Source organism: Phalacrocorax aristotelis, chromosome 1 (assembly GCF_949628215.1).
Source record: "Phalacrocorax aristotelis chromosome 1, bGulAri2.1, whole genome shotgun sequence".
Classification (NCBI taxonomy): domain Eukaryota; kingdom Metazoa; phylum Chordata; class Aves; order Suliformes; family Phalacrocoracidae; genus Phalacrocorax; species Phalacrocorax aristotelis.
Window position 1 is genome coordinate 34,734,756 of NC_134276.1, and position 17,376 is coordinate 34,752,131.

Sequence of the window (17,376 nt, forward strand, 5' to 3'; positions counted from 1 at the left end):
GAGCCAGCAGGGGTTGAGCCCTTCCCTATAAGCAAACTCCATCACTACCAACACAACTCTTTTCCTCCCTCCCAAAAACTCACCCGACTGTCAGTGCATCAATAGTGGCTACAGACACACCCGCAGCCAGGAAAACAAAACAAACCAAAAACAGACACAAAAACCAACAAAAGACCCCCCCTCCTTTGGCTCTTCTCTCTCTTTTATTATGGGCTCAGAGAAATGAGTATGTTACCAAGCTTAATGAGTTACCCTGTATCAGCCGAGCCTGGGTGACGGCACCCAGGACACACAGAGTCAATAGCAAGCACAAGATAAGACTCATTAGCTCAAGCCTCAGTGATGGAGGTTTAAACTAATCCATTTAACCTTGAATTTACAATAGGTGAAGGGCGTACGTGCTAATAATTGTTGTACCTCACCTTACATGCGTTAAGCTGTAGCAATACATCTGCTTAGTCTAAGCTCCTTGTTTCCATTTCTGGAGGCGTGGTGTTGGCACAACGGGGATAAGACTCTCTTCTAAATCCAAATTCAGTGTTGCAGCACAAGAGGGAAGTCAAAACAAGGATTAAAAAGTCAGGCTGGTCCATAAGGGCAGCGCAGCCTTCAGCAATGCTCACTGGGGATAGAGAATTGCAGGAACTTCTCAGCAATGCATTTTTCAGTGCTGTATGTAATTAGACAATGAACTTAAGTCAAAAGCATACCCCAGTGAAATGACATCTACATTAGTGACTTCCTTCTGACACAGCAAGACGTTAAAAATTGAGCACAACAAACTGGAGGGAATTCAGAGCAACAGCTCTGCAGAAGACACTCCCAGATTTTGCAGCCGATGATCTCCAGAACTACTGTATAAGCGAGCAGTCTCCACCTGTTCATCCATAAGTAAGATTAAAGAACCCAAACAGAGGGTGAGTTAATCTGCAACTCCATCCCCAACTGACATTACGCAAGAGTAACACGCCTTGCTTTAAACCTTTGCCTATACTGGAAAAATCTTCAAAATCGGGTGTCTGTAAGGACAAAGTATTGCCATTCCAAAGTACTGTACTAATTTGGTGATATCACTCGATAAAGGGAGACATCCAACCTCAAACACTGACAGGAGGCCCAGAGCATTCGATGGGAACAAGCCACAACGGAACATGCAGAAAGCGGAAAACTCATGCCCAACGCCTCAAAGACCATGATCTGAGGAACAAACAGCTGACCACCTCCCCATACCACGCGACTGCTTGAGGTGGCCTCCTCTGAAACTTGTAGCCTATTTAACATATTTAGTCAGGGTATTCTGCCTTCGGGACAGTAACATCCGCTACTCACCACCACTCCGTCGTTCACTCTACCAAAGAGAGTTACAATGCAGAAAGGCAGCCACAACTGCTGCTGCTCAAGCAGCTTTAAAAACATGCCAATAATGTTTCTTAAAAGAAAAGCATGAGCTTGTCTCTGGTCTCCTGGTTTCCCTGCCCTCAGCTTCTACTGAAAGGCATAGTGGTTCTCCTTTCCCATGTAACACCAAGTCCTACACCAGCCAAGGGAATCCAAGGGACAATTTGCCACCTGATTCTATGGTAGGAAATACTGAAAGGAGTTTTTCCTCTACAGAAAAATACTCCACCATCTTAGATTGCCCTTCCGCCTGAAAGAAGGAAAAAAAAAAACACACAACCACCTCAAGGTTGCTTCAGACTGACTAAAATGCACCCAGTTCAGAATTTCATTTTCTTACCAATTAATAAAACTGGAAAAAATTAGATGGTGTTTAACAAGATCCAAATGTTTTGGTCAATTTTTAGAAAATCCAGTGCAGGGAGATGGATTTGCATCATCCTCATGGTGTTCCCGTTAGTAAATACACAACAGACTGTTCCCTAGCTGCAGAAGACAGGTCCAAATCCGTCCTTGAAGGTCCCTAAGCAACTGGCTGGTAGCTGTGCCACAGGCACACTGACATATGATAACAGACCAAGGGTGCACAATACCTGAGCCACTACACAACTGTTATCAGCCTGCTTTGGTCAAAATGAGACCTAGAGTTCAAACAAGCCCAACTCACTTGGTCTGAGCAGATTAGAGCGCGATAGCAGGAGTAGCTCAGACAGCAGGGCCAAGCACAATGCCTGCAGCAGCTGGAAGAGAGCTCACATAATGACATCTCCAGTGCCTAATGCACATTGAAAGAATCAGGTTCCTTGCAAAAACACAGGTTTACCTTCCACTCTTTCAGCATAACACTGATGACCAGGAAGTCTTTATAGAGCAGCAGACTGCCTTGGACCCAAGGGTCCAGTATCAGAAACATCCAGACACTTAAGTATTTTCTTGGGGTTACAGGATTCTCCATCTGTTTAAACCTGTGGTGCTAAATGTCTGACTTCCCAGTTAGTACTTCATGTAGAATGGTATGTAATTTTACAGCTAGCTTTTACACAGGGTTTGAAATAGGTGTTATTGTTCCAATCTGTACTAAGTCAGTGTTATTTCACGTGTATTAAAGCAAATCTGAAGTAACAGTTTGACCAATTTTATTACTTTCCTGATTGTATTAGTTTTACATAGTACAAAAATCTCTTATGTAAGCAATTTGAAAAGAAAAATATGAAGTTCCACATGAAGCATCACACGTTTTGCCTAACAGGAAATACACCCTTATCAGATATTTTAAAGCTCGATGTTTTCAATAAGAGCTTGATCTGTACTTATGTTTCAGATTTCACAAGTCCATATGAAGCTTTCAGACATCTGGATTCCAGTTCAGGCTTTATTTGCATACAAAAATATACTATAATGGAAAAAAGCATTAAAAGTTCTCAACTATATAAAATTACAAATATATTTTCATAAAAGCAACTTTAAATTAAAATTAAAGCTATATTTTAAAGCAAAATACAGCTGTAACACTTAAGTTATCTTACACCATCTGCTGCAAAGTAACGAAACTGATGTTGCCAGTTAAATACTTGTAGGAGTTTACAAAGGTTATGTTCGGAAGGTGAATATCTGGGGTAGCAAAGTTATCAGACAAGGGCAGCAGGTCTCAGTGATTGATGTCGCTTATCCTTCAGAGGACGTTCAAAGGCAAGCACAATGTAAAGATTGATTTCACATACCTGAAAATACAAAACAAGATCATTAAGTTCTACATTAAATAAGATTGCATGTTGTTGATATACATACCTATGCCCAGCTTGCTAGACTGCTTGACAGGCCAAAAATTATGCCTTTTTTAATTAACACGAGAGCCAAAAGGTTAGCGTCTAAAAATTTAAGGCTATTACTGTTCCAAATAGTACATTAGGCTTGAAAAGCAATCTGTACAAAGTTCTGTGTAACTTCAGCATATAAATACAACTCCTCCTTAAAAATGTGATGAAAAATATCAGATGGACGTTGGACTTTTTCCCTCAGAATTTCCATGTATGATACAGATAGTATTTCACTGTAAGATAAGTGACACTGCATAAATGAGAGACTGCTGAAATAACTAGAGATTTGCTTAGTTGGGAGAGGGAGGGAAAAAAAAAACCACCACCAAACCACTACAGCAGGTGGCAAACCCTGGCTTCACCTTAGATGGGCCTTGCGAGGGTACAATGAAACCAATATACTATAGGCAGCCCCTTAAGAGTTAGCTGTAACACAGCTGTGCAAGATGCAGCAATGTGAAACTTGGTGGTTTGGGGGTTTCATTGTTCTACACAAACCTTCAAACTCAGAGGTTTTTCAGAAGAGCAATCAGCCAGTGAGGTTTCAATGGTAAAGATGGAGTTACCTCAAGCACGTGTCCATGACAGAAGTCAGGAAACTAGAAATGTATTTTAAGTAAGCAAAGTGAAACCAGGATTAAGATACAAGTAAGACAACAGGGAAGTAGGAAGCTCATAAGGGCAGCTGTCTTAAGTCCAAAGCAGATGGCCAAGGCTTCAAGAATTACAGGGAAGGGAAAATACCTAATGAATACAGAAATCCTCAGTTCATAGCTTTCTGGCAGGGTGGTTGTTCATGCTATTTAGGGTCTAGTCCTACAACTTGTTGTTTTGGGCTCTACAGTCTGGTTCCATACACAAAAACTCCAAAACAGTATCATGTCTGTAACAGCACAGGAAAAAGCAGAAAGAATAGGGAGAGTACATGGTTGGGAACAGGAGGGCATTTTTTTGGTTTTGTTGTTTTTCTCTAAAAATCATAATGAATAACCTGAAACTGGAAAATACAATTCTAGATTGTCTAGATAGTGACAGAAAAAGTGATGTAAATTCCATTCCTGGTAAAGACAAGAACAAACAGGATGCTGACATTTAATCTAAGTCAATAGGTACAGATATCTGCTCCTCAATTCCTTCATAAAGCAGAGTCTAAAATAAAAAGGTTTCCCTCAGCTACAGTTACTCCTCCAGTTACTTAGCTTTATAATGAAGAAACAACCCCCCACTTTTTAGCTGAGTTTTGAGTATTTAAGAAAGTGATGTTTACTTGATCTATACACTGTCAAGGAGGGGTGAATTGCAGCTGCCTCAGAGGCAGGGAGAGAGGCTTATCAAAGCACAGCCGTTATCACAGAAGCTAAACTGAATGCCTTGAAAATTCCGGCAAAGACCAGAATTTAGTGTCTACTTTACCTTCTTATCTACAGAGCGATCCATAGGACTAGCAAACTAAAATGATGCCAGGTTATAGACAACTATTGCTACCCTTCCCTCACCCCATACATTGGCTTTCATTGCTCTTTGACAGTACCAAGAGAGATGCAGCCTGCTTTAAAGAAAGAAAAAAATCTACTTACTTGCTAGTGTCCTGTCAAGATCCGCAATGAAGTCTTCCAGTTCTTTTGTGTCTCCAAGCTTTGCTGCAAAATAAGAGACAGTCAATATTGCTTAGGCATGACACACTTCTCTGGCCAAAAGAAAAACTGGAACCACACAATCCCCCAAATCATTTTCAGTGGTACCAAACATGCTGTGGATTGTTTTCAGGGACGTTTGACAGGGTTGCTGCAATGTTCAAATGCATTCTTAGGAAACAGGGGAATCAATTAAAATTCTAGTTTTTACAGTTTTCCGTTTGACAGAACAAAAGCAATCCTCTGTGTAGTTTTTTTTAAAAAGCAGAGGCTGAAGTGGAAGAGAAAAAAACCCCAACCTATATGTCACCTAATCCATGTCCTTCCTACTGTGGGAGTCTTCCTTATTGCGTGTATTCAGATATTGCATTCATGGCCCCAGTCAAACCCCACCCAGTTAGCTCCCAGTCCTACCCAAATCTCAGCCTCTTAAATCATGTCGGTATCACTGGTTTTCTGTGATGTCAGATCCTTTGATCTCAGTCCATACAGTATAAATTTGGATCCAAATATCCACCTAAATTTCCACTCCTGAGACCACCACTGGTTCCATTCAATCTAGTTTTACTGCAAGTGGCTTCCGTCTCTCATTTCTGTGCTCTGTTCCAAGCCAGTTCCAACTCTGTTTTTATCTTTTTGTCTTCTTATCAGGAAGAGCATCTTGACCTTTAGGGTAAATTCCTTTCCAAGTATTTCCTGCCAGTTTAACTGAACTCTTTTGCTACTTTTTATTAACTATTACTCCTTATTCCTCCCTAGTATCATGCTAATTAGAAAGAAAGCATTTGACACTTTTTTTGTGTGTGTGACTGGTCACTGTGGAAAAGACATGAAAGCATGGAAAGCTCTTGAGCATGCATCTGAGAAGACCAGTTGTAATGACTGCACTGTATAGTACCATTCTTTTATTGATATGTCTACTCCAGAGTTAATCTAAGCTAACCTGAATGAAACAAGTCTCAGGAGTTAGATAAGCTGCAAGACAGGGAGCCACTTTGAAACAGCATAGCTACAGAGGAGGAGTATATTAGTATGTATTAGTAAATATATAGGTTGCATCAGCAGTGCAAGGTCAATGTGGATCTGAGTAATTGTGTTAGCGTCAGAGGAGTCACCTACTGCACCCCTGCACTCAGGCTAAGTTATTTCTGTATGCAGATGGGACACTTAAGCTACTTAGGTACTTCAGCAAGAAGTAACACAAGTTAATTCTGTGAGTAGTGAAGTATTCTGTAAGCAGTACAATTCCCGATCAGCCAAAGAACCCTAATACAGTGTGGTGTTTCAAAATCAGAAGAGTTCTTGGGTCACCTGTGAAAAAGTGTGGATGCAGTGTGCTATTGCTGTTTGCGATCAACACAGTAATACCTGCATCTGTAGCGTGCTTAACAGTAATCCTTAGTTTTGTTGTCATTTTAAAGAAAAAAGAGCTAATGCATGCACGTGAATCCTGGCTCACAAAAAGAAGCCTGTATAGTTGAGAACTAGGAAGAAACGTCAACAGTTAAATTTAAGTTTACCTCTACATGGAGTTACTGATGGAGACGGCAAGCTTGGAGTAGACGCAGTTGGAGAGTTAAGCTTTTCATCACTGAGGCTGAAACTATTTCTGTAAAGCGAGTCTGCACCTGTAAAAAGTTACATTATAAAGTAAAATTAACACATTCTGCAATTTTGCAATAGAATGAAAAAAAAAGAGAGAAATGGTACAGTTCCTACATGGGCTTCAACAACTCTGGAACTCAAATTTACAGACTCTAAAGCCAGAGAGGCAAATAAATCACCTGTTGTGTGAAGGCTGCTGTTCCCCCACCTACTGTTAAAAAGCAAGCAGTCCCAAGCCCAATCCTCATGCCCCAGTAAGGAAAGTGTCAGCTTTCCCTGCAGTCAGTATCATTTGGAAAATATTACAGGAATGGCAATTATCCCACCATGCACTCAATTAGGCCTGGTACGACCTGCCCATTTCACAATATTCTGGGAAATTCTGGTTACCTGAATTTTTCAAAAGCTATTTAAAAAGCTGAATAAACAGCCCCAGGATGAGAATAGTCCCCCAGCATGGAGAGTACGTTCAGCGTTGTCCTCATCCCTGAAGTGAACTCACCCATTTCTCCATACTCTGCTGCTTTAGGTCTTGCGTTCTAGATAAACTCTAGGGCATCTTTTAATTTTCTTTTATTCTGTAACTCTCAAGATCACAAAGCAGTAAATCTGCACACGAGATGTTTTGCAATCTTATTTTAGGTGGTCTTTCAAAGAAAGCTTTTATATGCCATGGAAAGCAATGGGAAATGTTCCAATATCATTCTGATGTTCTTGGAATTTAGACAAGGCCTTAAGTTTCAAAAGTATGAAAAAAATTTTTATTTTTTTTTTAAGAAAAGAGGCAAGATAAAGATAGATTTCCACAATGCACAGTGCACCCAAAGCATTAGTCATTGCTGCACAGGAAGGAGGAATTGTCATTGTGTTAGAGAGAGTAAAGCTGCTGGTTCCTGCAGTTTTGAGCCAGTGACCTGAAAACTGTAGTTCTACAAAAAGGAACCATTGTAATATGAACATGGCAGCGGTCTCCATTTATTTGGCACATTTCCTAGGAAATAAATTTGTGTCTTATTGTATGGAGTGGTGACTACCACTGCTTGCTATTGAGGCCAGCAATTTTGTCTACCTGCAGCACACGTAGCATTTATCCTTGGAGCCCCAGCATAGGAGGTGGTTACACTGCATTAAGTCCACGCAGGTCAGAACTGTCACACTTCCTGGGACACCTGTCCCATATGCTATGCCAGGAGATTACCGCCTCAGTTAAAACTGAGGGTGTCTTGCTGAATTCGCAAAAGGGGGCAGGACCACAGCTCACCTTGCCAAGATCTGTACATCTACACCTTCACTGAACTCTGCCACAATGCTTGCAGGTATCAAACAGAGACAATCCCCCAGCTGACTACTCCTCTACCATAAGATCCCCCCCCATCTTTGGGAAGAAGAGTGTGTCTCTATACCCCATCTCCTCTAGCCACAATTCTTACCAGCATAAAACCACGGTCCACAGGAGTATACTGGTACAGTGACAGATCAGACCAGACAGGACTTCTGCATCTACTAAGCCTGTCAGATGTTTCCTCAGCCATAGGCTGATTGTCTATTTGTTTTGTCTGTGCTAGCTAGCTTCCAAGCCTACCTCTGTTGCAATATGCACTGAAGAGGCTTTTGTGAGAACCTTCAACCCAGAGTATTTTCTTCTTCCGCATGCATGTTGGTCCACCACAGTACTGTTATCTTTCACAGTTCGCTCTGCAATCAGCTCGGAGCCTGTTCCAGCAAATGCACATGCTACCTGCACCACTGTGCAAATGTGAGCGATGATGTGAAGGGCATCTGCTTGCCCAAATCAGTCTCCAGCTGGTATTTCTTGTTTAGAAAGAGGGGTATGCTTTTTCATCCTACCTTTTTATTGCAATGTCTTTATTTTCACTCTTAAGTGCCTATTCTCCTCTCCAAGCCTGAGCAGATCAAAACCAATCTACCTGAAACTTCAGATATAAGAAAGATTTGAGTAATATAATGCAGAATTGAGATAATATTAGATAGAAAAATGGAAAAATAAGCGATTTAAAAAGTAGCTTCTAAAAATGTAACAACCTAAGGGGGGGAGGGGGGAATCTGACATGTTCTGCAAGGATGTGTCACCAGTGTTGTACTATACAATATGAACCCTGTACGTTAAAGGACTGAAAGTAACAGTATTACAAATTTCCTCCTGAAATCAGCTTGCAGAGCAACTTTCTACTAAGACCACATTTCTTTTCAGCCAAGGTGCAAACCCTAATGACCGAGAAACTTAGAATGGAAAATGCTAGCTGTTCCGGACAAACCCCTACCATCACAAAAGAGCCAAATAACTTGTAACACCTTGCACAAACAGTCCTTGTACCAAAGAGCTATACTCCTGGTTGTAGACAAAAGTACAACTCACTGAAACACTGATAGAATAGACCATGGAATTACCTGTCCAGGCAATGTATTTGAAAAGAGCAGGACAAGAACTTTCAAATTATTGCATATTTTATGGCTTTTAGAGTTAGTTGCATTAATAAAAAAAATAATCCAGAGAACAATGGTTACAAAACTGAGTGTACTTGTAATGTGGAATCCATGCTACTAGTATCCAGACTCCAAATGTAGTTATGCTGCAAAATTTATATTACAAACCAATCCTTCTTGTACACCAAATCCAAAGCTCCAGTTGCTCTTATATACAGCTGGAATAAAAAGTTCTTTTTGTGAATGCTTGTGAGGGCAACTCAAGTTACAAAAGCTTTAATAAACCATTTAAATTGGCTGCAAACTATTCACGCAATTCTTTTTATTTATATCCATGCACACATCCGAGCTAGCAGTCACCTTTGATTCTTTTCATGGTTTTCTCTCCATATTCCTTCTACAAGCAGCTGAAAAATCCTGACTGCTCACCTCGCAATGTATTGAAACCAGGAAATGTTATCTTGTACTGGCTTCCACAAACCTTACACTGGGAAATACTTACTGGGCAAAAAGAAAATACGACAGAACTGCTTTAAGTATCTGAATGTTTTTCATCCAGTTTCAAAAGGTGGAATATTTTCACAAAACAGTGTTACCTTCCCACGGGTTGTAATATTAATAGTTTCAGGGAAATATCAACATTTATCTTTCTCAAAAAGCAAAAACATGTTTTAGCTACAGCCTTTGGCATACATGTGCCACCAAGCACCAGAAATTCTGGTGATGGAAGGAGGAATGCATTGACTCCACTATCAAGGCCATTATAACTGCTGAAAATAATGCACTGTTAGAAAAAATACTTGTGATTTCCACAGCACAAAAATATCCACTTTGGCAGCATGTGGCTGTAGGGCAGAGAGCTCTGGGAAAAGGACACTTCAGTCCTTGCTCTCTATCAAGCTGCCACAGCCAAGATTTGCTCATTCACCTCCAATAAAGGCCCTTGGAAGAATTCCACTGCCACACAAATACATCATCTCCTGCAACCCAATAACCAGAGGCTGAGCCGAGGATCTCTCATCATTGCTGTCCTCCTTCACCCAGCCCCTTCTCTCCCACTGCGATGCAAGTTCATCTATCATTCATTACTTATTTTTCACCTTGTATTTTGGTTCTACTGCCTGTGTACATACATAAACTATATCCCTTTGGCTGCTTTAAAAACAGCTTTCAAAACTGTCTCTTTAAAAAAAGGCCTTAAAATCTGAGAGTTAAGCTACTGAGTTGATTTACATGGGTCAAACTAAAGCAATAGCTACAGAATTAGTGGGTTGGAATAAATACGGGTATATTTTACCTTGGCAAAGTAATCTGTAGTTAGTATTGACCTTTGCTGTTCCAGTATATGGTTAAACCACAAAGAAAAACCACAGCAATACCATGTAAATATAAATGTCCCCATGAAATGAGCAATTGAAAGGTTCTGGGCTGTAATTAACTGAAGGAGGAAAACCTCAAACTTTTCATTTAGAACAGACAACGGAAAAGTTCAGCTGTTTGACTTCTTTAATATTATGCTTTTTCTAGTACCATCGTTCAGGATACAATTTTAAAGAGCACTAGAGTTGGTAACATTTTGGCAGTTTTCAGTGGAGAAAGTTTTAGAGGAACAGTTTTCAGAGAGGGGCCTTAAAATTCCACCTTAGTCTCTACAAGCCATGAATTTCTTATAAAACAATAGGTCAGCATTTAACAAAGAGACTGCACAACTCATTCCTAGTCACAACATAGCCTACTTGCTAAAATAATAAATAAAAGATAAAATTAGGAATTTCTAATGCCAACAGTAGAAGTGAGAAATATTCATGATGGAAAGAGCTTGTTTCACAATACATATGTTGCAGCCCTCAAGGATAGTGTTTATTTTTATCACTGTCACAGTTACACTTGGATGCATTGTTTATTTTTTGTGGTTTTTTGCGTAGCTAAGGAACATCTGTTCCAACACTGATACAAAAATCACACCTTTCACTATCTACATGTCTAGGCTTCCTGATTTAAAAGATACCAAATCACATAGTTACAAGAAAGCTATCTTGGAAGCCTGAAATTCAGATGTACAAGCATGCCTTCCATTATATGCAAAGCTTAGTTTTCTACTCCCCCACCACACTTACTATCTGTGAGGCAGTGTTTCCAGCTCCAACCTTCCCCTTTACTAACGCTTCCTTTCTACAGTGTAAGAGAAACAGGTATGCTGGAGAGGCAAAAACAGGAAATCTGACAAAAAAAAAAAAAAAGGACCATTTCTCATTAAATTGAAATACCTGGAAAAAAGCTTATACACCTGAAACTTCTGGGTTTTCTTCCTTTTGAATATATCAGTAATTTAATAAAGCATTTTTTTCTCAGACGATTGAATAAAAGGTTATTTCTCCATGAGAACCTTGCTTCATTTTTCCTTATAAATATTGTGTTGCCTTCTTCTTAGAGACAGGCCATTAGAAGTTTGCAAAAACAATCTACTTCCTTAAAACATTCTCCTCTTCATTGCATCAGACTGGGATTTGCTGCTGAGAACCAAGGCTCACCTACCCCACATCCTACCTCTCATAGTGACTCATAGCAGGTGCCTGTAGGAGAGTTTGAGTGGTGCAGCCATACCCTGATAGCTTCAGGATAAACTCTACCAAGTTCTAGCAAGGTACAGATCAGTATCTCTTCTAAGACAGCAGTAGCATCTTAGCCAACAGCAGTCCCAATAGCCCCATCCCTTCCATCGTGATTTTATCTGGTTATTTTTTGAGAATGTAAACTTTTTAACACCCATGATACCTTAAGGCAATACATTTTACAGATTAACAATACACCATGAGAAGAAATAGGTCCTCTTATTTCTTTGAAACATACTGATTTAATTTGATTTCCTCATACTGGGTGAGGTAGCAGTCACTTTCCTAATGTCACTCAGGATTTTCTGGAAGACTAGCTTGTCCCCACCCAAGTCATCTCTCCTTTGGGATGAGAGTCCCAGCTTATTTAGTCATTTGGAAACTATTTTATTTCTTCAATCATTTCTGTTGCCTTTTCCTGTACCTTCTCTACAAAAGATTACAAATATAAGCAGGCTTTTCAGGATGAGTGCTGCAGTATTAACAGCAGTTTGTGCTTTGTCTCTAGATAGCAGAGGCATTAGCACAATCACACGGAGACATCCATGGCACGTGACCACAAATGCTTACACTACACCAGGCACTGAGTGCTAACAGATGTTGTGCAACCCCTTAGTAAGCCTGCACCTGCTTGATTTTGAACTTAGAAAATTAAGAGTTCTAGATGCATTCAAGGTCTTTTGTCGTGTTTAAAAGCCAGGGGTTATTTGTCAGAAAGCATTTACACACTCCTAAAAATAGCTATGAAGATACACTGCAGGCTGCATAAGTGCAAGAACTGAACCGATGCATTTATTTTGCAATGCTTTTAACAGAGGGGCTGGAAGCTGAACGTATCTCAAGAAAATATATCCGGAGCTAGAAGCGTGAAACATTTCTGAGAGCACAACAAGAGATAATTTTGTATCTTTTGGGGTTGTTAAAGCTTTGGCACAAGAAATGTTAAAGCGCTTCCCTTCACAGCCTCCCGTAAAGTCCAACTTTCTTTTCATTATCCTAAGCCTAAAGTTGGAAGACTGTCCTGACATTGCAAATACTGTATTAGCACAATGCACTGAGTGGACATAAAATTTACACAGGCAAGCCTGCACTCTTCTTTGCGAGCTTATTCCGACACACAAGAAGCAAATGATATCTGTAAGAGTTCATCAGTATAGCTGCATCTATGCTGGTGGCTTTTGCCAGCACAGCACTCGCTTAACACAAATCCTGCTTTATCACAACCGACATACACTGTAAATAGCAAAGAGTTATAAGGTATCCCTCAACTTATAAGTTTCAGCATGGTTAATACCCTAAAGCACACAGCTGTTATACTTCAATTCGGTTGAATACATCAAGTTGAAACATAACTGGTACTCACTCACAGTCCAGCAATTCAAGAATGTCTGTTGGAGTAACTCACCAGTTGCATCATGATTTCCAGCACTGACCCAGTCAGCTGTTGTGGTTAAATGTAATACTTGTGGGCCAAGTACTAAGATCATCATGAACATCTGCACACGCGAGCCTTTCTATTACTGTAAGGTCTAGAGTCCACTGTGTTATGTACAATACTTCATCACAGCCAAGACAGACCTTATCCAAAGATCATTTAGTCAAATAACAGGACAAGATGTGGGAGAGCCAAGTACTATCATGCCCATTTTCCACAGCAGTGTCTTCAAATTATTTTTTTTATTCTTAAGAGCCTGAAATATGTAATGTAAGAATTTTCATTAGTACTTTTGGCACTAGGTCCCTCTAGAGGATATTTTAAGGCTAAAAGAAATATTTGGAGGGTTAACTATATTGATAAAAATCTCCTGTAAATACTTTTGTTAAATTAAATGGGCTCATCCTCATGGCAGAAGCCCCAGGAAAGGAAAGGCTTTGTTTACACTGCTACGTAACAGCATTGTTCAAGTACAACCACTTGATACTAGTTGATTCAGGGGCCCAGAAACAAAAGAGCCACAACAGTTTGAAATGTTACCTCCCCTTACAGTCCCACCCTAGACCCAAAAGATAACACTACAGGAGTGGCCTAAAGATACATACACCTAACCTTCAGCCCCACCACATCAGTTAGGAGGATTAGATTAACCAACGAACAAGGAGAGATAGCACTAAAATATGATAATCTGAACTGTTCCGTGCATACATGACGAAATGTACTAGGAATAGTCTTGGCGCTGGACAACAAGATTTTGCAAAGATGTAGAGTCTTCACAGACAAGAGGATCATTCAAACTATCTGCCAATAATATTGTTGGAATTTCTTTTGCGTTGCTACAGGTTCGTGGTGTCAGAACTTGTTCTTTCAGTCCATTTTGTCCTTGATCCTGCAGTGATGTTTAACCGAAGCAGTACCATGGGAAAAGTGAGGTCATGAACTCAGCACTACATTTGTACTAAACGATAGAGACCAAAGGAAATGTGAACCTATGGGGAAAAAACCTTGAGTTTGAACAGAAAGATCCCAAGTAAGTATTCTATTCTTAAAATAGACGTAGGGACTGTAGCTGTATTGGGAGTTTGACAAGTTCCTCGTACAAGATCCTTGAGGACTTCGTGTAGAGCCAAACCCTGCCTATCCTGCTATCCTGTTACTGTCTTCAGCCTGAATCAGTGCTGATTTCAGACACCGATTTTTATTTCCCAGATCTTCCTGAAGGTCTGGTCTGCCAATTTGCATGAGCATGCTGTTTCTCACCAGGCCTCCTGGCCTGTCAGAGGACACCGTCTTCCTCAAAAGGCCCTTCCTGCCCATCCTAAACCAGCTATTTTAAGCACTGTTCAAAATTCAAGTTTTCTGAACCACAGCAGATATGCCAAACAACTACAGATGTCTTTATCCACACAAGAAAAAAAAAGTTCTTGATACTGTTTTTTTTTCTTTTTTTTCCTAAACAGTAGATTATATCACTAGACAGAGAACCTTCACGCCTTCGATTCAAGTGTGTCGTTTGTGGTAAAAGTATGTGAGAGGTTAATATATTACAACACTGAACACTGCACAAGAAATAGTAACGCTAGGGCTGTGCTGCTGCAGTTAATAATAGACTTAAATTTACAACAGCTCACATATTTCATCAGCTTGACTCAGTAAAGGCAGACCTCACCTTACACACCCTCAGCCATACAAAAGGCTAGTGTCCAGCCTAAATCAGGTGTGCACTTCTAAACCTCCCTCAGAGGGAGAGATACTTGCAAGGCACGGTTCACCCACTACATTATGAAACAACAGAGCAGCATCTGGATCTACACACCTCCACTGACTACAGGGGAAAAAAACCCAAACCTCAAAGACACTGCTAGGCAAGGTATCCAAGTTCAGAGCAGGTAAAATGTTACTTGTCAATGAAATTAAATTAATCCTACCCACAACGATGAAATAAAGGGCTCTGATAACATGGAGAAGCTATGCTCTCACTGCTTAAGCACTAGGAAGATTATATTAAGAATTAGCACTAAGTCAACAGAACTGTGTGGTAAATCACTGAACTGATAAAGTTGCGAAACAGAAATTAAGGGAGCAATTTTAAGCAACTGAAAAAACAGATAAGCTTCTTACAACTGCCCTGTCCAGTTTAGGAACTGAAAAAAAACCACAGGTACAGCTTGTGTTTTACCAGAACTTACTTTGACAAAGTAGCCCATGAGTCTACTTCTCCTGAGGAGAAGAGCAGTTTCCAGCCTCACTGTCTGGAAGAGTAAAGATGGTTTCTCTCCCTGACTAGCAAGAAAATAAGAGGAGTAAAACCTTTTCCCAAGTTTGCAAGAAAAAAATGTAGTACGAATTCTCTTGCTCAGAGCAGGTCGCGAGTCCGTACCTGCCTCCCACCCTTCTTGTGCCATGGTTCTACGTGCACCCTCCGTATACGTCTGATATAGCTGGGTGCAAGTTAACTTAAAATTATCACCTCCAAAACAGTGATACCACTAAACCCGAAGCCTGAACGAGTTTCAATCTCTTCTGGAAAGGGGCGCTTTAGTTCAACCTCTTTCAGCTGATACTTCAGCAACTAAGACAGAAGGCAGGGTTAACCTGGGGAAGGGACATCTTTCCAAGCCGCCGGGACAGCTCCGTGTTCCGGCAGCCGGCTGGCTCCTCGCCCCTCGCCCGCTGAGAGTTTCGCGGCTTTATCTGCTCAGGGACAGACCTTGATGTGGCTTCGCTCCAGCGACTCCCTCCCTCCCTCCCTCCTCTGCTCTTCAACACCGACAGAATCAAACCAGCGGGACCAGACTTTGCACCCCCGCGACTCCTAACCTGAAGAGTAAACGAAGCCGGGTTTCTCGTTTGGTGATCCCTGCCCCTCCCAAGGAGGGGGACGCGCTGGTTGAACACCCGCTTGTGATTCCCCTCCCCGGGGCCGGGACGGATGGACAGACCGACCGCGGGACACTCACTCTCGGAGTCGCTGAGGCCGCTGCCGTCGCTGACGCTGGCGCTGCTCCGCCGCTTCATGCGCTCCAGGTGCTCGCCGTAGTGGAAGCGGCGCCGGCCGGCCGGGCAGGAGAACTCCGCCAGCACCGCGTCGAACTCCCCGAGCGCCTCCGCCAGGCCCCCGCCGTCCTCCCCCAGCGCTGCCGGGCAGCGGTACGGTGAGGTGAGGTGAGGTGAGTGCCCGCCGGGCGCTGCCCGCCTCCCGAGCCCCGCGCTGTGAGGGGAGACCCGCCCGCCCCCTTCACTCACACACACCCGCACTCCCCGCGTCCCGACACCCACCCCCACACACCCCACCCCCACCCCACCCCACACACACCCCGGCAGAGGAAAGAGGAGAGGGTCCCGCCGCTTCCCACCTTGACCCGCCGACCGCTCGGCCTGAGGCGATTTCATGGCGGCGGCGGCGGGCGGAGGCGCCCCAACACCACCACCACCACCACCACCACAACCACAACCGCTGCCGCTGCCGCCGCTGCCGCCGCTGCTGCTGCTGCTGCTGCCGCCGCCGCCCCTGCTTGCCGCCGCCAGCATAGGCGTCCCGGCCCCGCCGTCGCTGCCTCTTATAGCCCGCCCGGGCTGGGGGCGGGAGGGGGAGGCGGCACCTGCGGGCCGGCGTGGAGGCTTTGGCCGGAGGCTGGGGGTCCGGACAGTTCACCGCTACCACAAGTGGGAATTAACCCTCCTCATCCTCTGATCACCGCTCCCCACAGCGTGATAGTGTCTTATTCTAGCTGATTTGGGTTCGCTAATCCCAATTATTTGTGGTACAGGTGGGGATGCCTGCGCTGGCTTTGTACCCGGCTGCTCGTGAAGGGTACAAGGAGCATCAGAGCCAGCTGCAAGGAGGGAATCACAAAACCACACACGACTGGATCGTCCTTACCCAGGCCCACGGCCGCTACTCGCCGTGGGTAGCGAGCGGGACGAAGAGGCCGCAGCGGCGCTTGGTGCACGCTCGCAGTGAGCTTGTGGCTTTGCATGGGCCGCTTCAGCCGCTGCCGGGATCCCCATCGCCGCCCCTGCGTTGTGCTGGCATCTGTCTGTGGTTATTGCTCAGCCCGATCGGTTAGCGAGCTGTGAGCACGGCCATGGGGGCAGCTGGGCCGTTGGTCACAGGGGGTGACCTGAGGAGAGGAGCAGGTGGCGGGGGTGACACGGGGAGCTGCTGAGGCACAGGGAGCCGTGGCCCCAGCTGCGCCGGCCAGGGCGTTCTCTGGTGGAGAGCTTTCCTTATTCTTAGGAGAAAGATATTAGCACTTGTCCTGAAGTCGGGTTAATCTGATGTTTATACATGCCATAGCTACCGAATATTGCTCTTGTGCTGTCTCTTGCTTGTTTTAAATAAAAGCTGTCTGAGCAGCTAAAGTACCGGTTCTATTAAATACCCACTGGGGAGGACTGTCACATTTAGTTATGGCCAGTAATACTGC

General features: G+C 42.9%; 1 protein-coding gene across 2 annotated transcripts; it reads right to left on the bottom strand.

The window, feature by feature from the left end:
* Positions 1 to 2,517: 2,517 nt before the first annotated feature.
* Positions 2,518 to 16,475, bottom strand: RGCC (regulator of cell cycle). Of its 2 annotated transcripts, XM_075087652.1 has the most exons (5): positions 16,303 to 16,475; positions 15,907 to 16,083; positions 6,370 to 6,477; positions 4,793 to 4,855; positions 2,518 to 3,119 (listed from the first exon to the last, which is right to left on the bottom strand). In XM_075087652.1, the coding sequence occupies exons 1-5, from the start codon at positions 16,337 to 16,339 to the stop codon at positions 3,112 to 3,114; spliced, it is 393 nt and encodes a 130-aa protein (XP_074943753.1). In that variant the 5' UTR covers positions 16,340 to 16,475; the 3' UTR covers positions 2,518 to 3,111. The 2 variants fall into 2 exon arrangements, with proteins under 2 accessions (XP_074943753.1, XP_074943745.1); XM_075087644.1 differs by lacking the exons at positions 2,518 to 3,119; positions 4,793 to 4,855; positions 6,370 to 6,477 and having other exon boundaries at positions 14,404 to 16,083.
* Positions 16,476 to 17,376: the final 901 nt, after the last annotated feature.